Source organism: Rattus norvegicus, chromosome 5, assembly GCF_036323735.1.
Source record: "Rattus norvegicus strain BN/NHsdMcwi chromosome 5, GRCr8, whole genome shotgun sequence".
NCBI lineage: Eukaryota > Metazoa > Chordata > Mammalia > Rodentia > Muridae > Rattus > Rattus norvegicus.
In genome coordinates, this window is record NC_086023.1 from 66,469,767 (window position 1) to 66,490,491 (window position 20,725).

The 20,725-nt window shown below is 39.1% G+C and overlaps 1 protein-coding gene across 2 annotated transcripts in view; it reads left to right on the forward strand.

Annotated features, from left to right (window-relative positions):
- Tgfbr1 (transforming growth factor, beta receptor 1) overlaps positions 1 to 20,725 on the forward strand; it is a 57,024-nt gene that overhangs the window by 20,419 nt on the left and 15,880 nt on the right. Inside the window, exons 2-4 of one of the 2 annotated variants that reach the window (XM_006238030.5) lie at positions 11,209 to 11,448; positions 13,761 to 14,003; positions 16,699 to 16,929. In XM_006238030.5, the coding sequence (XP_006238092.2) occupies positions 11,209 to 11,448; positions 13,761 to 14,003; positions 16,699 to 16,929 (714 nt within the window). The remainder of the gene's footprint in view (positions 1 to 11,208; positions 11,449 to 13,760; positions 14,004 to 16,698; positions 16,930 to 20,725) is intronic. The other variant, NM_012775.2, reaches the window with a different exon arrangement.

Sequence of the window (20,725 nt, forward strand, 5' to 3'; positions counted from 1 at the left end):
AGGCTTTTACATGAGTACTGGAAGTCATTCTTGTTCATGATGATTATCCAGAGGGGATTCATATCTATCTGTATAACCTGAATAGAATAATTGCTGTTAATCATTATGAATCTCTTAACTTGATTTCTTTATAAATGACAGAACCAAATCTTTGAGTTTTATAAAGTTGTATCAATCTAGGATTCTTAAGTATAAATTTAAGCACATCATTTGGAAAATATATTTTGTTGTTTTGATAAATGGAGTTGCTCTTAACATGTTTTTATTCATATATATCTGTATATTTATATAATTAGTTTAATATGTGTTATCCTACAGTGTCTGACTTGATATTACTGAGATGAGCTAGTTTGGAAATGGGATTATTTTGATTTTTTTTTTTTTTGGTTCTTTTTTTCGGAGCTGGGGACCGAACCCCGGGCCTTGCGCTTCCTCATTATGGTTATTCTTGAACCATTTTTGAGTTTGATTATCTTAGAGTATTTGGGATTCAACAACTAAAGATGAACTCCTGCCACTGAGGAAAACCCATTAGTATGCCTATCCCATCTTTACTGGTACAGCACATTATATACATCCTCCAAGTTCTGACTTGCATATCTTGTAAAGCTTTTCTTCCTATCTTTTCTATTTTATGGTATACCTCAAAGTCTCAGTAGAACAGTTCAATCTAGAGGAGTAGACAGCAAAATAAATAAATAAATAAATAAATAAATAAATAAATATCAAAACAGAAGTTAATGAAATGAGGATTAAATGAGCACTGCATATAGTCAGTTGAAGAGCTGGGTTTTTTGTTTGTTTTTAATTAATTATTTTATTTATTTACATTCCAGCCATTGCTCCCTGCCCGAAGAGCTGGTTTTTAAATAAAAATAAAAATTGATAAACTTGTAGCCAAACTCAATAAAAGAAGTGATCCAAATTAATAAGAGATGTAAGAGGGAGTATTATCCAGTGAAATCCAGAGGCTTTCTAGGGGATACTTTTGAAAAATATATGCTCTAAAAATCTAGAAGAAATGGATATATGTTCATTGACATAGTGCCTTCAAAATTAAAAGGATATAAACAACTTAAGAGACCCATAATAAGCAACAAGATCAAAGTAACACTAAAGTCTCAACAAAGAAGCCCAAGACTAGAAAGTCACAATCAGATTCTAGCAAACCTCTAAAGAAGAACTAATACCAGTGCTTCTCAAACTTTTCCATAAGACAGAAATGGAAGGAATCTTACCACACCCATTCTTTGATAGATTTTTCTGATGGATATATGAAAAAAACTTGGATAAATTCTTAGAGACCCAAATTAAGACTACATTAAGATTGTATACCATGAGTAAGTTGACTTTTTTCCAGGATTACAATATTGGTTTAGCCTATGGAAATCTGTAAATATAATACATAAATATGAGAACAAAAATCACATGATCTTCTCAATAGATACAGCAAAGGCCTTCTGCAGACTTCAGTATCCCTTCATGACAGTAGCCTTGAAGAAACTGTAATTAAGTGCATACCAGAATATAACAAAGGCTATATAATACATCTATATATATAGGCATATCCTCTAAAATCAGGAGCAAGACAAGAGTGTCTACTCTCTCTGCTAGAGCAATATAAAGGGAAATAAGTAGGAAAAGAGGTGGAACTAACTTATTTCATACCATATGATCTTTTATTTTAAAATATCCTTCCAGGCTTCATTAAGTAACTTAGACCAGATAAACACTTAACCAAGCAACAGGATGCAAAATTAACATACAAAAACAAGACTGTCTTTTCTACATATCTATAACAAACATGCTGAGAAAGAAATCCAGCAAGAAGTTCCATTCATAATAGCGTTAACAAACAAAAACCACACAAGAGTAAGCCTAACTAGTGAGGTTAACGATCCAGAATAAACAAAAGGAGAAAGACATCCCACACTAACCGATTAACAGTATTAATATTGTGAAAATGGCAATTTTACCAAAAGTGATGTACAATTTCAGAACAATCTCCATCAAGTGATAGTCCTTCAATGGCATGTTATTTTCTAAAGCTATAACCATTTCTTAAGTTTTTCATATAGAACTACAGAAGACTCCCAAATAGCAAAAGCAGTCCTTAGCAGAAAGAGTAGTGCTGGAGAGTCAATGTCAGCTGTAAAATACTGCATAGCCATAATAGAAGCTGTATAGTACTGACACAGGATCATGGGATGAGACCCTGGAGTAGAATAAGTGGACACAGATGTAAATATACATAGTAACATTTGTGAACAAAGGTTTACAAATGAAAAAACTTTAACAAATGACATCTATAAAGTCAGTTCAGACTAGAGATTGTAACTCCTGAAACTGTTGGAGGAAAACCAGTAAAACACTTCAAGATACAGATTGTATTAGGTACATTTCTCTTGCTATAGTAAAATATCTGTACAGAAACAAGGAAGAAAGGTTTTAATTTGGCTCCCTAGCTTGAGAGTGTAGTTTATCATGTCAGGGAAGTCATGGCACCTCAGGAGCTTGAGGCAGTTGGCCAAGTTGTACTAGAGTCAAGTTAAGAGTGATGAATGCCTGTGTTCAGTTGCAGTTTGGGACCCCATGTGCCATTCACAGTTAGGCTAGGTGTTCCTACCTTATTAGCATGTATAGGTAGTCCTTTTCAGACATTTACAGATAATCCCTCACAGGCATGCCCAGAGGCTTGTCTCATAGGAGACACTAGATCCTGTCAAGTTGACAGTCAGTATTAACCATCATATACACACACATAGTCAGGAATTTTCTGTGATAGATTCATGCACAGGAAGTAATACAAGAATTAATAAGTGGGAATACATGAAATTAAAAGCTTCTGTACAGCAAAGGCTACAATCAGCAGAGCAGACAGAGCCTACAAAATGGGGAGTGGGGGGTACTATGTATCAAACAGTAGTCTGATATTTAAAATATACAAAGAGCTTCAAAAATTGAACCCCCCCCCAAATCACCTAACTAATAGGCAGGCAACAGATAGTTGTCAAAAGAAAATATACAAGAGGCCAATAAATACTTAAGACAATACTCAACGTTTTTAGCTATATGATATAGGAAATGCACATTGGAACTGCTTTTTGAGATTCTGTCTCACCCCAGTCAGAACTGCTACCATCAGGAAACCAAATAACAATAAATGGTGGCAAGAATGTGAAGAAATGGAAACCCTTCTCATTCAGTGCTTTTCAAGTGTAGATTAGTGTAACCACTATGGGAGTCAGTGTGTAAGTTCCTCAAACAAACACAAACTCAAAAAACAACAACAACAACAACAACAACAAAACATGAAAATAGAACTTCTGCATGATCCAGCCATACTGTCCCTGGGTAAATGTACAAAGGACTTTGTATTTTAGCACAGATGTCCTGGTATATCCTTCAGAGAAAGTCACGACTGGTTTAGCAGACAAGGATTAATTTCCTCAGTCAAATGTGGAAAAAGGCAATATTTTAGGAGATGAAGATGGGAGTATGTCTTCTGCTGAGGGTCGAGAGACTGCTTCCTCAGGTGAGTTAAGTTCAGCTTGAATAGGGTCCTTCCATACATTCCCATCCTATTTTCTACCAATTAATGCACTTTAATTGTTGATGTCCTCTGAGTCTGGGGCTTGAATTTTCTCTGTAATTTAGCCAACATTTCAGTTTGATTTTCTGCAACTTGAGCTCTGTGGCTGCTAGAGAAAAGATTCTCTTCCAGGATACACTTAGAAACATTTAGATTGTTTATGCACATCTGGAACACATGAATTTTATCAGAGTCCATTGCTATCTTTCACTGTATTCTGATATGCTAGAAGCTGGTTAGTTTTATCAAGGGGCTCATTCTTTTTTTTGCCAATTTAATCAAGAGATCCTAGGAACAACCATCCAACATCATAATTTTCCTTATTTTTCCACAGTTTGTCAAAAATTTTATATAGAGTCACCAAATCTGTTACCTCTCACAATTGGTGAATCAGGATAATCAAGTTTAAGTTTGTAAACTAGTTCATACCATGGGTTTTCAATACTCTCTGAACTCCAGGAGAGCTTCAGTGACTTGTGTTGGGTCATTGAAATTAAGTATCTGAGCCTATTTCAGATACTTAAAATATTCATTCTTAATACTTCTGTTCCTTTAGAACCCCACTTCTGGTACCAGTTTTTGTCTTAGGTAGGGTTACTATTGCTGTGATAAAACACTACAACCAAAAGCAAGTTGCAGGGGGTGGGGCACGTGCAAGAATTCTGTGCTTTTAAATCGCTGTTCGTTCAAGTAAGTCAGACAGGAACTCAAAATAGGTCAGGAAGCTGGAGGCAAGAGCTAATGTGGAGATTGTGGAGGAGTGCTACTTACCGGCTTGCTCAGCTTGCTTGCTTCTAGAAGTTAGAACCACCAGCCCAGGGGTGCCCCACCCACAATGGGCTAAGCCTTCCCACATCAATCATTGTGGGAATCAGTGCCTTATAGAGGCTTTTTCTCAGTTGAGGCTCTCTTCTCTATGGCTCTAGCTTGTGTCAACGTAAAAGTTGACATAAAACTAGGCAGGATAGTAGAGATACTTGTGTAGGCATAATGTTATTGTATACTGTGTAAAATTATTTTTGTATTATTCAAATGCTGGTTTCTCTGCTACCATATCTTGTCACAATCTGGACATGGCATTGTAATGCTTATTCTAAGAATCTCCTATTTCAATTTTGTATAAACATTGCTCTCCATTTATTCTCTGACTTGTCAATAAAATCAGCCAATAGTTGCACAATTGGTCTGGGCTTTTACAACCAGGTAAAGGGGTCCGGGGAGTGTTAAGAAGAGGGGGACTTGCTACTACGAAGAAGTCTAGAGAGATACTATGGAAAACCACCTAAAACCCAGAACCAGACCAATACTAAAGTGGAAGTGTCTCAGGGATTTTAGCTGGAAGGTAACTAGATGAGTTTAGAGGATTAGAATATATCAATGGCTGACAGGTTATTGTGTGGTAAAGCTAATTAAATAAATCTTATAATGTGTCATTCATTTGAGAGCTAGTTAGGGATAAAGAAAAACTGCTACTTTTAAAAAATGCATTTACATACTTGAACACTCATGTTTATAGCTGCACTGTTCATAACAGCCAGGGAATGTAACCCACTTAGATGTCCATCAGCAGATAAATGCACAAAACATAGTCCATGTGTAGCGTGGGTTTTATCAGCAGTATCTGTTTAGGATATGGATAGAACTGTAAATCATGTTAAATGAGTAAGCTACACATGGAATGGCAGGTGCTTTTTCCTCTCATGTCAGACCTGGAGTTAACTGTGTGTGTGTGATAGATCTAGAACAGAAACTGTCGGGATGCGAAGGATCTTACTTGAGAATGTAATGAAATACATAAGACATAAAAAGAGACTATTTGTAAAGGGAAAGGTGATGAGAGGATGGGGCAAATTGCAGTATAGTGTAATGATACATATGTTTGAAAATGTAGTAACATCCATTACTTTGTATACTAATTTAAAGTATTTAAAGGTTGAAACTAAGACCTAGTCTAATTCAAAAAATTTTAATTACATTTTTATTTAGGATGTGGTACTTAAAAGAAAAAATGTACCTCTGCCCATGTGTGTAAGTCAGAGGACAACTTAAGTCAGTTTTTTCTTTCTACCATTTGGGTTCTGGTGATCAAACTCAGGTCCCCAGGCTTGGTGGAAAGTGGCAAAAAGCCATTGAGTATTTTGCCAGTCCCAACTTTTATTTAAAAAAATTATTTGTGTGTACTGTGGGGGTGTATAAGTACATGTGTATCACTGTGTGTGAGTAGAGGTGAAAGGACAATTTTGGGAGTTGCCAGGCCAAAGCCCTGTTTTAATAAAAGAGAAGAGAGGGGAGGCTGGAGAGATGGCTCACTGGTTAAGAACACGTGCTGTTCCTTCAGAGACTGAGTCCTCCTCCCAGTGCCCATGTCAGGTGTGTACACACACAGACATTGAAACATACACAGGAAGGAAAAAAACAAAACTCAAAAGGGGAATGAGACAGCTTGGATCTATGCAATAATAAAGTTGGTTATAATCTTAGGGGGAGGTAAAGTGCTAGGTTTTGAACCCAAGGTCTTGCACATGCTACACAACTGCATTACCACTGACTACATCCCTAACCCTTGATTTTTCTTTTTTTGAAGACACAGTCTTACTGTGTATGTAACTCAGGCTCCTTTGGAATTTTGGATCCTCCAGCCTCTGCGTTCTAAGCACTAGAATTACAAATATGCACTACCACACTTAGCTTACAGACTTCAACTTGTAAGAAATAAAAATTAAGACGTATTTCCATGAGAATTTGTTTCTGTTTTAATTTACATAAACTATTTTACTATGTAATATGTCTCGGTCAGGGTTTTTATTACTGAGACAAAACACTAAGGCCAAAATGCAAGTTGGGGAGTAAAGGGTTTATTCAGCTTACATTTCCAGATCACAATCCATCATTGGAGAAAGTTAGAACAGAAACTTAAGCAGGGCTAGAACCTGGAATCAGAGGCCTTGGAGGAGTGCTGCTTACTGGCTTGCTTCCCCTGGCTTGTTCTTAATGAACTGAGGACAACTAGCCCAGGGATGGCACTACCCACAATGGGCTAGGTGGGCACTCTCCCATTGATCACTAATTGAGAAAATGTCTTACAGCTTGATCTCATGGAGGCATTTCCTCAACTGAGGCGCCTTTCTCTGTGATGACTTTAGCTTGTGTCAAGTTGACACACAAAACCAGCCAGTACGTCATATAACAGCAGTCCTGTATTCAGTCATCTGATTTAGACTGGAAAAATGGAATTTTAAAATTCCCTCAAGAGATAAGGCCTTGCCTGGATAAGCATTGTGTTATATGATGTTTATATTATCCGGTGACCTTTCTTGTTGAAAGAGAAGCTCTTCAGCATTGGCTTTTTTAAAACGTCATCATATGTAGACCTCTTTGAAATGAAAGTGCAAAACATATTTTTCACACTGTTCTTTAAATTGTAGACATGAAACTAGAAAACATAAAACTTAATGTTTTGGGTTTATTTACAATTATAAATTAAGTCTGTAAATTAGCATCAAAGGAAACTACAAATAACAATACAAATTAATACAATTGTTTGGTGTGACAATTGATGTTTCTATTTTATTGTAGAAATAAGATGAACTTAGGTCTGATTCTATTTTTATTTCTGTTTCACGGTTCTAACTGCTATGATAATAAATACTGCAAGTGGCCGCTCTCATCAGTAATGTTCAAGAGAGGATTAATGACCTCAGGGCTTGTTGGGAAGTTCAGGATAGTGAGATCTCATACTTAACCAAAACACTTGCTAGCAAGCAGTCCTCAGATACCAGTTTTAAAGAGATGTTTTGTTTACTGGAAAATGTGGCTCACATTTAATAGTGTTCCAAATCAATTGTTGGAGGTTAGAACAAAAAGTGTGTTGAATATCACAGCCATATATACTGCTAGTGAACATTTGCAAGGTGTCCTACAAAGGATTTGTGTAAGGCTTGCATGGACTCAGGGCACTGGCTAATTCAACTCTACCAGGTTTACATTGTGCTGTGCTCCTGTGCTTTCCGTGTTACTTGTATGTTTTTATCTTATACATATTGTGAAGCTGTCTGTATGTAAACTGTGCCACAAGGACACTCGACCGGATGAGCTTTTCACGAAACTGTAGAAGCAGCAGTGATAGCTTTGTGATGCTTGTGGAGATAGATGATGGTTACTCAGGACCCAGTGTGTTTATCATTGTTGATAGATTATCTGTGGGATGAAAATGTGTGCATGACTCATAGACTGCATTTCTCTCCTTGATGTTCATGACCTCTTGTTTGGGCAACCATTTGGCAAATGTATTTTTCTGATACTATCTAGAGGTCCAGAGTAAAGCAAAGTAGTTAAACATGGCCCTTCCTAAAGTAAGGAGAGACACTAACAACAAACTATGTAGACAGATTTGCATTCATCGTCAAGGTACGCAGAGGTATATGGGAACAAATGAAACTAACCCCAGTAATCAGAAGGGGAGGGGCTAAGATCACTTGTGGAAAGGATCTTTGTCTGAATAGGATCTTGAAGAGGTGGAATTTGAGGCAGAGAGAGCTAAATCTCTTTGCCAAAATCAGCATCATACTTACCTCTTTTTAACAATGTTCTGTCTCTTTATTTTTCTTGAATTCCCTTCATACTTGGGTAGAGTTAAGTCAAGTGACTGAACTCTAGGAAGAAATAAATATTCTTTTAATTTACCATTATGATTTATGTGTAAGGAAGTGAACATAGTGGAGGTCAGAAGACAGCTTATGTAAGTTTTTGAGATTGAGGTCAGTCAGCAGGTTGCAGTGGCAAGTGCATATCATTTTTATAATGGTCAAATAAAACTGTGTCAGTCTGTTAAGGTAGTAGGCAAGTGTGCTGACTGCAGCAGAGACCTCTTCAAGCTTAAAAAGAACCTGTGTTCCTGAGTTAAGAGTCTAACCATCAAGTGAGTTCAGGGTCCCCAAACAACACACACACCCTCAGCTGTGATGATCTGGTAGAAGGACTCACAAAGGTGTGCGAAGGGAAAGAAGTCAGAGATGTAATTTGATGAACTCAGAATTGCCTCAGAGAGTACTTTTTTCCTAAAATCGTCTCAAGCAAGATGCTCCAGATAACAAACAGCTCACTTAGAGCTTGGGTGTTTCCTAAACCTAATGAAACCACCTTATGTCACTTAGAGAAGGGAAATCCTAGCCTGCTCTCATGGTTCCCTGTGGAGTGGGGTGGTGGTAGGGTTGGGTAGGCCTGTAATAACACTACACTTGGAGGACTACCTTGGCCACTTACAGAGTCTGTGTCTCAAGGTTTTGAAAATGCAAAAAGGCTCCAGGATATGTAGTTCAGTACTTTGTGGTACTGTGTTTGTCAAGCATAATAAGGCCAAAAATTCAAAAAGGTAGTTCCCTAAGTTAATAGAAAGATGCAATCTAGTTCATATATTTGATTTTTTAAACTTAATTTTTAAGATTTGCTTAATCTTTAAGCCTGGTAGATTGAATCATATGAACAGTAAAAATGCTTCAAGAAGCTCAACATTTATAATTTTGGAAATTCATCTTTTCCTAGATGAATTTCTGCCTGAATAAACTTTCTGCCTTTGATTCACTCTGGCACATCTTGAGATCCATTCCTTTTTGCCTTCCCCAAGGGGAAGGAACTCCAGGCCTTTGGTGGAGGCTGTTTCCCTTTGCCACTAAGAAGACTCAGGGCTGTTACAGTCATGGATACAAGGTACTACAGTGAAAAGATAGAGCTTAAGTTTGACAAAGCTGAAAGGTACCTGGTAGTTTGGCAGAGAACAGGGCAGTTTTCTAGATCTCTCTCAGTGGAGTAGGACCCTTCATTCTCTCAGCAGCGGCATGTACAAAGCACTGCTAACAAGTGAAACCCACTTGGGCCTTGGTAGGTGTCCAGGGTTTTACTGAGGATCAGTCACCAGCCATTATATTAGTTAGACTTTTCATGCTGTGACAAAGTATCTGACAGAAGCAAATTAAGGATTGTTATCCTTAGTCTTTAAGGAAGGGCTTAGTCAGAGTTTTAGAGGTTTCAGTTATCAAGTTGGGAAGGGCATGGCAGAACATCTTAAATGGGTCTCTTTGTGTGTCTCTGTGTGTCTCTGTTTCTCTGTCTCTGTCTCTGTCTCTCTCTCTCTCTCTCTCTCTCTCTCACACACACACACACACACACACACACACACACACACACATCAAGATTCCTAGAATGTAGGATGGTAACACTCACATTCAGTGCCGGTCCCCCTTCCTCCACCCAAAACCTCCCCAGAAGTGCCTCAAAGGAGTGCTTTACAAACTTCCTAGGTAGTTTTCAACCTGATCAAGTTGATCTAGATTAGCTATCACAATCCAAAGATTTACAGTCTGCATAACAGCTAAGCTAAGTAAGAACTTAACTGCCTCCATTCTGACAAAAAATAATAGATCTTTTCTGTGAATCACATTGTTAGTACAAACTATCTGGTCAAATTGGGACTGTGTGACCCAAAGCCTTACACATAGAGGAACATTCTTAACAGAGCGCATATCCCAGAGGCTCAGCACTCACATCCAGTCAAGGACAGTTCTGAAGATACGCTATTCTTGTGAATATGCTGGGTGGGTTAGCTCAGCCTGCAAAGTAAACTTCCTTGCACTAGCCATTTAGGAAGATAGCTTTCTTCTGGGCTGCTGTCTGTCTCACTACTCTTTTTCTAGATATAATGAACCTTCCTGGTCTCATCATGTTTGGCCATTCCTCCTAACTGGTTTTTTCCTTTGCCAGTGAGTAATTGGATTACCTATTGTGTTGTTTATTCAGCAAGAACTTTTGAATACTCCCGATAGGCATAGAACCATATATGGTGGATTTCCAGGATGGATATGGGTCTCTGAATTCAAAAAGCTTCTATTTTCTTAGGGGAGAAAATAATAAAATCAGCATTTCTGGTAAGCTGTGTATACTTTTGGGGGAAGCACTTAACCCCATTAGAGAGTATGGGTATGTATGACAGAAGATGTTGGTGACAGCAGACACTTCCATAAAGAGGTCATTCCTAGAGTTGAGTCTTAAGATCTAATAGATACAGTGGGCATATAGCCATGTTCCATATGGCTAGAATATATAAATTGTTGCTGGAATAATCTTCCCTATACCAGTGGAAAGATACATGTCTTAGGGGTTGCACAGGATGAATAGAAAATCTGTGGCTCAATATGAATGTTTCTATTATTTCATTACCACAAATCCACTGAAATGGTGTTTCCAACCTGTAGTAAATTTGTGACACTATTTTCACACATTGCTCTGTAGAGGTGTGTGTGTGTGTGTGTGTGTGTGTTTGTGTAATTTAGTATTAGGAACAAGTATAACTTTACTGTATTTCAAATGGGAGGGCAGATGAAATTTTGTGGAAATTTTTTCTAGGAGGCAAATTTTGGTGGGTGGGGGAGGCTACGTCAAAATTTTACCAAATCACCCTGGCCTGTATATATGTGTAATTCTTGGACATTCTATGAATAATATGTTCATTATTTGAACAGTGCATAAATTGTTATAATAATTAAAACGTAGTAGTGGTGTGAACTTTTAAACTTAACCTTGGTACTCTTTTTTTCTAATAAAACCTTATTCTCTTTCTCTAGCATTACAGTGTTTCTGCCACCTCTGTACAAAGGACAATTTTACTTGTGAGACAGATGGTCTCTGCTTTGTCTCAGTCACCGAGACCACAGACAAAGTTATACACAATAGCATGTGTATAGCTGAAATCGACCTAATTCCCCGAGACAGGCCATTTGTTTGTGCACCATCTTCAAAAACAGGGGCAGTTACGTATTGCTGCAATCAGGATCACTGCAATAAAATAGAACTCCCAACTACAGGTAAGTTGTTGTATTAGCACCCTTCCTTCCTTCCTCCAAGATGCTAAAAGAAAAGCTTCTAGACTGCCTACAAATTTAGAACTGCAAGTGTTTACAGAAATTGTCAAGCCTGACTTGTTGAGGGTAGAGGCAGAGAGTTGCCTTGTATATTTATGAGTAGCCAGGAGCCTGACTCCTGGGTATGTGTTAGAGAAAGCAGTGCCCAGAGACTCTCAGTGAGATCTGCTATGCATGCAATGGTAGCCTCTTCAAAGTGAATTCTAGAATCTCATAGGGTAACATGTTGTTAGGGTTTTCCTTGCCTTGTTCTCAGAGTGAATTTCTCATTTCTCATTTCTCGTATGGTATACTTACATCTTAAGGCAACCCAATGAACAGCCTTTTAATGGGCAGAAATCGAGTGCACCAACCAGTCTAAATGTTTCCATTTTGTATTATGTTACACTATGATCTGTAAGTATAAATTAATATTTAATACTTTTTAAAAAAAGATCCTCTTTCAGAGGACCTAGGTTCAATTCCCAGCATTCATGTGGTGACTCCAGTTCGTGGGATCTAATGCCTACTTCTGACCTCAAGCACCAGTCATGGATATGGTGCACAAACATACATATAGGCAAAATATCCATACACATAAAATAATAATAAAGGGTTCTGGTATAGCTAGTAATTTAAAACTTAATGAATTAAATGGAAATTTTCCACTTTCTCTCCAAGTCCTGAATTCTTATTTTAATAGTCAAAGGAATATAAAATGGGAGAAAACCTATATTAATACTAGCAGATTTAATGGAAGAATGAATACTGCTTACAGGCCAAAACTGTGAGTAATTTCTGCAGAGTGTGTGTGTGTGTGTGTGTGTGTGTGTGTGTGTGTGTGTGTGTGTGCGCGTGTGCGTGTGCGTGTATGTGTGTGTGCGCGCGTGTGTGTGCGTGCGCGTGTGTGCATGTGTGCGTGTGTGTACACTCTCCTTTGGTTCCTGTGGGTTGAAGTCAGGTTCTCAGACTTGGTAATAGGCATCTTTTCCCACAAGCTGTTTTGCTGGTCCAGTAGAATTTTTATGGGGAAAAAGCCTCAGTGCATTTAAGACTGATTACCAAAAAAGGAGGAAAATGTTCAGATTTTCTACTTTATTCCAGTATCAGAGGGCAGTAGAATATTATATATTGGTTATCACCCAAAAAAGTAAGCCTTTTAGAAAGACTTTTCTTATACAAAGGTTAACAGTTGTCTTCAGATATCTAATTAAGTTTACAGTATATAAGGATTTAAGATTCTTCCTGAAAGAATATTGCTAGAAAGAGAGTTTTATATGATAAATTAACCTAAATGATGATGTCAAAAATGAAAAAAAAAATGGCAGGGAGCAGTGAACCAAGTTAACTAAGTAAAGTTTGGTAAGTGCCAAAATTATTATTAATATAATTTAAATACTATATTTGAGATTATAATATCATGTTCTCCCTTTCCATTCCTCCCTCCAAACCCTTTCATATATCCTCCCCATTTCCTCTTTTAAATTCCTGGCCTTCTTTTCTTTAATTGTTGACACATTTAAACATATTAATGTGTTTTTGAAATGGTAAATGTTAATTTATTTAGAGATTATAAGAAAATAAATGTAATTAAAAATGCAGTTGGCAAAAAATAGTCTAGAAAGAATATGCATACACAAACTATTTTAAAAACGATCTCCGTGCTGTCAGGCAGAGGGTGAAGAATCCCAGGTTTGAGGCCAGCCTGGACGAACTATGTGCTAAAACCCTGTCTCACAATAAGAGAGGGAAAGGTTTAAAAATGTATAAATAGAGTAAAAAACAAGAGTAAACAGAGGAAGTCTTTATGCTTTAAAAAGTTGGTGGAAATGTATACACTAAAGTATGAGCCTTTGAAGGATCACAAGGAAGCTGATACTTTGTAAAACCTTATTAACTATATTTATATATTTTCCTCTGCTATAAGCCTACAGTAGACTTGGAATATGAAGAAAATTTATTTAAAAAAATGAGTTATTGGAAGTTGTTTCAAATAGTTGGTTCCATTTCTAGTTTACCTGAAGTGACAAGCAGGGAAGGAGGTCTAGGATGGTGGTCAGCTGATGCACTCAACGAGAAATGAGAAGATGGTCCAGGGACGCCCAGGAAGAGTGAGAGGGAGGCCAGACAGAGGGGAACTTGATCTTGCCTTGAGCCCTGTGTGACGGGGCTCTGACTAAGTGATAGTATTGGACGCTTGGGAAAATATGGAGGATTTGGGAAATGTGAGTGCCACCTACAGTGTTTTGTTTCTCTTGATGTTTATTTCATTTGAGGACCTTTTTCAGAAAAGCAGTCAGCTGGCCTCGGTCCTGTGGAGCTGGCAGCTGTCATTGCTGGTCCAGTCTGCTTCGTCTGCATTGCACTTATGCTGATGGTCTATATCTGCCATAACCGCACTGTCATTCACCACCGCGTACCAAATGAAGAGGATCCCTCACTAGATCGCCCTTTCATTTCAGAGGGCACCACCTTAAAAGATTTAATTTATGATATGACAACATCAGGGTCTGGATCAGGTAATGTTATTGTTTATCTTTTTCTTAAGTCTTAATATGTCTATTTTGCTATTTTACTTAAGTAGTTGGTTAGGGCATTTGGCTTAAATTGTTAAAACTTTGGAAGAGTATGAGTGCTATACCAGACTGCGGCCTAATGAAAATTGTTGAGCTTGCTGTCTATCTGACTGGATACTTTAGTGTAGATAAATTGGAACTTGGTTTCACCATTGAAGCAAGTAAGTCACTTCCACAGTTATATAAACTTCCAAGCATCCTCCCCTCTAGAATGATATTTGCTTTTCTCGAGTCGGGAGGTAGAAAGTAGGACACTATTCTTATCATGATAGAGCTGCGGTTAAGAGATGCAGCTACCATTCTGCAGCTCGAAGACTGTTCTCCTGGAATTTGGAAGCTGTTAGCCTTTTTAACATGATATGAAATTGTTGTTTTAACAAAAATTTGTGTGCGTGTGCACGCGCATGCATACATGCATGCATTTGCACACACATACCTGCCAACCACGGTATACATGTGGAAATCAGAGAACAATTTATAGGAGTCAGTTCTCTCTTCCCACTGTATGGATCCTGGGAAACAAACTAGGCTTGGTTATGGCACGCTCCTTCACCCACTGAGTGATCAGACCAGTCCAGTTTATTGTTTAAAATTAAACTTTGCATTTCTAGTATCTTTTTACATTTAAAGGAAAATCTAAAGCAAAGGAACAAAAATAGTAGTCCTATTAGTGAATGGGCTATGATGTTTGCTTTCCTCAGTTTTGTTTGTTGATTTTTGTGGACAGAAATAGACTGGCTGATTGCTAGGATCATCCTGAGATAGATTTTAGCATAATACTATAAGTTTTGGAATTTGGGGGCTAGAGAGATGGCTCAGTGGTTAAGAGCACTGCTGCTCTTCCAGAGTTTCCGAGTTCAGTTTGAAACACCCACATGTTAGCTCACACTGTCTATAACTAGTCTTGGGATTCAGTACCCTCTTCTGGTGTGTAGATGTGCATATAGACAAAATGCCCATATGCATAAAATATATAAATAAATCATAAGAAAAACAATTTTGGAATTTGTTGTGTGGCTAGTAATCAACAGGTCTAGACTCTGATACATGCTCTAAGACTTTCAGTCCATATTTCCTCTTTGGACTTCTGTTTTCTCATAGAAATATACAACAAATACTTTCGGTAAAAATACTTAAATCTGGTTTACTGAGGTCTTGAATGACTTTCTATCCTTTGAAAAAACTATTAATCTGTTTCAAATAAGGGCTAAATTTATAACCATAATGAAGATTAGGAAACAAAAATCTGACTGACTTTAAAATAAATCATAGTAAAGAAGCATCAAAGCAGGAATTGTGACTGAGGAATAGTGTCACTCTGAAGCACAGAGCCACATTAATGCATGGAACACGTATGTGTATGTAATAGTAGACATCTTTGCTTTAAGGAATTTATAATATATTGGTATATATGCATACATACTCTGTCATTTAAGTGCATAAGGAAGCTGATTCTTCTATGATCTGAAGCCTTTAGTAAAATGGCCCAATGAGTACTCTTTCTCTAACTGCTAGAACACATGAAGGCTTGCATACTAAGCCAGGCTTCCCAAGGCAGCCATAGGGACTCCTTAGTCCGGATGAGAGTGAGGCAGTGAGAGGTTGGGCTGGACTAGAGCAGTCCGAGTGCTAGAGAGATGATAGGAAGTGTGCAAGGACTTTCCTGCATTGATTCTGAGTCAGTGCAAGTGATTCTCAAAAAAAAATCTTCTCAGAAGTGACCCCGGTCTGTGATAAGTAGGGTCCAAAGTTATAGAAAAAGGGTGAATTACAGTCTATTTAGAATCAGTCCCTTGGGTCTGTTCTCTTATTGCCAAACTTACACCCAGGGAAATTACAACAACATTCACAGAGCCCACTGGAAGGATTCAAGACATTGCCATATAGATGATAGTTTAGTTCTAACATAGGCCTGTTTATTTGTCTTTGAAATGTAGCTGTATGAATTGGGGAATGGAGTTACTCTTTCTATAACTCATGAACTTGTAGGGCCATCAGGGGTTGTTCTGTTGTCTCAGGGCTTCCCTCTCCTTTCAGACCTCTCACTGCAAAAGCTTACAGGTCAGAGCTTACTTGTGTTTGTGTCCACATTCTTCTCCTCCTGTAAATAAAGCAGTTACTTGACTTATCTTTCTAAAATCAAATTTTACAGTCATTTGACCTATATATACATGGTTGTGTTTCTGCCTCCCTCTGGTCATCATGGAACCTTGTCTTCAGAAACATTCATCTTCTGGTGACAACTTACCTTTTCTTCCACTGACATTCATATCCTCATTAATGAGACTGGTACCCAAAAGATACCTAGTTCCTTTCTTTCATCTGCCTTTGCTGAATCTCTCCTCCACAACCATCATCTTCATTCTCTCCCCTTTGTCTTGACCCTTAAAGGAAAATTCAGTTTACGTCCCCAAATCTCTACGCAGGTGTCTCTGGATTCTTTTTCAGTATTTACTTTTCTTTTTTTTTTTTTTTCACTTTTGGGATTGGAAAGGCAAATCCCAAAATTTGTAGTCTGTCTCTCCAACAAGGCAAAGGTGAAGGAGCAGTACCAGCCGCCTCTGGGTCTCCACTGTGGGTTGTCACAGATGAGACACAGACTGTTGATCATTTGTGCTGTACTTATTTCTGTATTTAGGTTTACCACTGCTTGTTCAAAGAACAATTGCAAGGACCATTGTGCTACAAGAAAGCATCGGCAAAGGTCGGTTTGGAGAAGTTTGGCGAGGCAAATGGCGGGGAGAAGAAGTTGCCGTGAAGATATTCTCTTCTAGAGAAGAACGTTCATGGTTCCGAGAGGCAGAGATTTATCAGACTGTAATGTTACGCCATGAAAATATCCTGGGGTTTATAGCAGCAGACAACAAAGGTCAGTGATGCTTTCTTTCTTTGTGTGTGTGTGTGTGTGTGTGCGCGCGCACACACGCGTGCACACACATACTTGTGCAGGGTATGTGCATGTGGAGGATGCTGGGTATCTTCTACAATCACTCTCCACCTAATTTTTGAGATAGGTTCTCCCTGAACCTGGAATTCGTCTGTTTGTCTAGACTGATTTGCTAGAGTCAGGATCAGGATCTACTTGCCCAGCACTGAGACTACAGGTGTGTACTCCCACATCTGGATTTTACATGGATGCTGGAAATGTGAGCCATCTTAGCAGCCCCATTCTTAGTGGAATATATCAAAGTCTGGAAAAACTTTGGTGAAAAACAGATATTTGTAATCATGTAAAATCAATTAGGTCAAATACAGTCTTTTAGAAATAGGTTACTGTTAAGATTTCTTCATGACAAATATTTTAAATATTGTTTAGTGTGGCACAGTGCACATACAGAAATCAGAGGACCACTTATGGAGTCTTCCTTCTATCGTGTGGTTTCCAGGGGTTGCACTGGCAGCAAGTATCTTAACTCACTGAGCCATCTTGCAGGCCCATGACAGTGGATTTCTAAATTTTTTTATTAATTTTTAAATTAGAAAAGACCTAATGTCTTTATGCTTTTGCTATTTTAAATCTGGCCATTAATTGAGTGTAGTCATAAGATAGAAGGAAAATACTATAAACTTTGGTTGTTCAGAATTTGAGGCGAGAGCAGGAAGACACCTTAGTATAGACCAGCTCCCCTCCACACCCCCACTGCTTTGGTTTATAGGACAAATTAGCAGCATAGATTAGTTCTTCCTTTCCTCCCCCAGTACTGGGGTTAGTAGGACATCTCAGTATAGGCCTGGTGCTAGGTTAGTAGGACATCTCAGTACAGACTAGCCTTCCCCAGTTGTTCTGTGATTCCATGTACATAGTAGACAGGTGCTTTACCTACACTGTATCTCTACTCACAATGGCCTTATTTGTTTTTTATTAATTTACGTCCCAATATCAGCTCCCTCTCTCCTCCCAGTACCTCCTCATGTAGAACCTGTCCCCATTCCTCCCTCCCTTTTCCTTTGAGAAGGGAGAGCTCCCCTCTAGATAACAACATCCCTCCCCTCCCCATCACCAGGTTGCTGCAGGACTAGGCACATCCTCTTCCACTGAGGCCAGACAAGGCAGTCAGTCCATTTAGGGGAAAGGGATCCGCAGGCAGCATATTCAGAGAGCCCTCGCTTCTATTGTTGGGGACCAAACTGCTCTTCTGCTACATATGTTCAGTGGGCCTTGGTCCACCCATGTTCACTCTTTGGTTGGTGATTCAGTGTCTGGGAGTCCCCAACGGCCCAGGTTAGTTGACTCTGTTGGTCTTTCTGTGGAGTCTCTGTCCTCTTCAGGTCCCTCAGTTTTTCTCCCAACTCTTCCGTAAGACTCTCTGAGCTCCATCTACTGTTTGGGTGTGGGTCTCTGCATCTCTTTCCATTGGCTGCTGGGTGGAGCCTCTGCGGACAGTTACGCTGGGTTCCTGTCTGCAAGCATAACAGAATATCAATGACAGATGGCCTTATTTTTGAGAAGAGTAAAAATAACTTATTAGCATGTATTCTGTTTTGACCCAGCCAGTAAAATACTTCCTCAGTTCTGTAAGGAAGCTCAAGTAAACCTGAGAAGTGGTTTCTCCTAAATTGCCTTGCTGCCGGAGCCACATGATCACTGCAGTGCAGTGAAAGTATGAGATGGGGTCACAGCAGAGCATGCTTAAGAAGAAAGGAAGCTGCAGGGTGGCTGCCAGCAGTGACCCTAGACATGCTTCTTCTTCATGGTTTCTCTTAATACCTTAATGCCACAGTTCCTCTTCTGACAGCTGTGGGGGCTTGCATTGTGACCCAACTTTTGTTATCCTAACCAGGATAAATGTATTTCCTGCTTTCTTATTAAAAACAAATTGCGAGGGTCTGGAGAGATGGAGAGAGGTTTAGAGCACTGGCTGTTCTTCCAGAGGTCCTGGGTCCAGTTCCCAACACTCAGGTGGCAGCTCACCACTGTTTGTAACTCCAGCACCAGGGTTCTGACACCTTTAAACAGACACACATGCAAGCAAAACGCCAATGCACATAAAACCATTAAAAGAAACCAGCAACAAAATTCACAACAACTGTCATTTGTGGCCATTGTGGTGAGAGAGACAGTAGGCATCCTTCCCTTTTTCTAATGTCAGGTGTACTATTGAGGAGTCCCCCCACTTTTTCTTTTCTTTTTTCTTTTTCTTTTCTTTTCTTCTAATTTATAGTTCTCTTTTTAAAAATTTATTAGATATATTTCCTTACTTACATTTCAAACGTTATTCCCCTTCCCGATTTCCTGTCCATAAACCCCCACTCCCTCCCCTCTTCCTCCCTTACCCTTCTCCCTCCCCCCATACAGGTATTCCCCATATACATCCCCCTTATTCCCCCCCCCCATCTTCCCTTGCACTGGGGGTCCAACCTTGGCAGGACCAAGGGCTTCCCCTTCCCCTGGTGCCCCAACAAGGCTATTCTCTGCTACATATGCAGTTGGAGCCCTGGGTTGGTCCATGTATAGTCTTTTGGTAGTGATTTAGTCCCTGGAAGCTCTGGTTGGTTGGCATTGTTGTTTTTATGGGGTTGCAAGCCCCTTCAGCTCTTTCAATCCTTTCTCTAATTCCCACCAAGGGGGTCCTATTCTCAGTTCGGTGCTTTGCTGCTAGCATTGACCTTGGTATTGGACATGCTCTGGATATGTCTCTCAGGAGAGATCTATATCCAGTTCCTTTCAGCATGCATTTTTTAGCTTCATCAATCTTACCTAGTTTTGGGGGCTGTATATATATGGGCCACGTGTGGGGCAGGCTCTGAATAGCCATTCCTTGAGTTGCTGCTCTAAACCTTGCTTCCATATCCCCTCCTATGGATATTTTTCCCCTTTTAAGAAGGAGTGGGAGCATCTGCATTTTGATCAACCTTCTTCTTGAGCTTCCTGTGGTCTGTGGATTGCATCTTGGGTAATTCAAGCTTTTGGGCTAATATCCACTTATCAATGAGTGCATACCAAATGTGTTTTTCTGTGATTGAGTAACCTCACTCAGGATGATATTTTCTAGTTCATTCCATTTGCCTATGAATTTCATGAAGTCAGTGTTTTTGATAGCTGAGTAGTACTCCATTGTGTAGATGTATCACAGTTTTTTAATCCACTCCCCTGTTGAAGGGCATCTGGGTCCTTTCCAGCCTCTGGCTATTATAAATAAGGCTGCTATGAACATAATGGAACATGTGTCTTTGTTGTATGTTGGGGCATCTTTTGGGTATATGCCTAAGAGAAGTATAACTGGGTCCTCAGGTAGTGGAATGTCCAGTGTTCTGAGGAACCTCCAGTCTGGTTTCCAGAGTGGTTGTACTAGCTTGCAATCCCACCAACAGTGGAAGAGTGTTCCTCTCTCTTCACATCCTCGCCAGCATCTGCTGTCACCTGAGTTTTTGATCTTAGCCATTCTGACTAGTGTGAGGTAGAATCTCAGAGTTGTTTTTATTTGCATTTCCCTGATGACTAAGGATGTTGAACATTTCTTTAGGTGCTTTTTTGGCCATTCAATAATCCTCAGCTGAGAATGTTTGTTTAGCTCTGTACCCCATTTTTAATAGGGTTACTTGGCTCTCTGGAGTCTTAACTTCTTGAGTTCTTTGTATATTTTAGATATTAGCCCTCTATCAGTTGTATGATTGGTAAAGATCCTTTCCCAATCTGTTGGTTGCCATTTTGTCCTAATGACAGT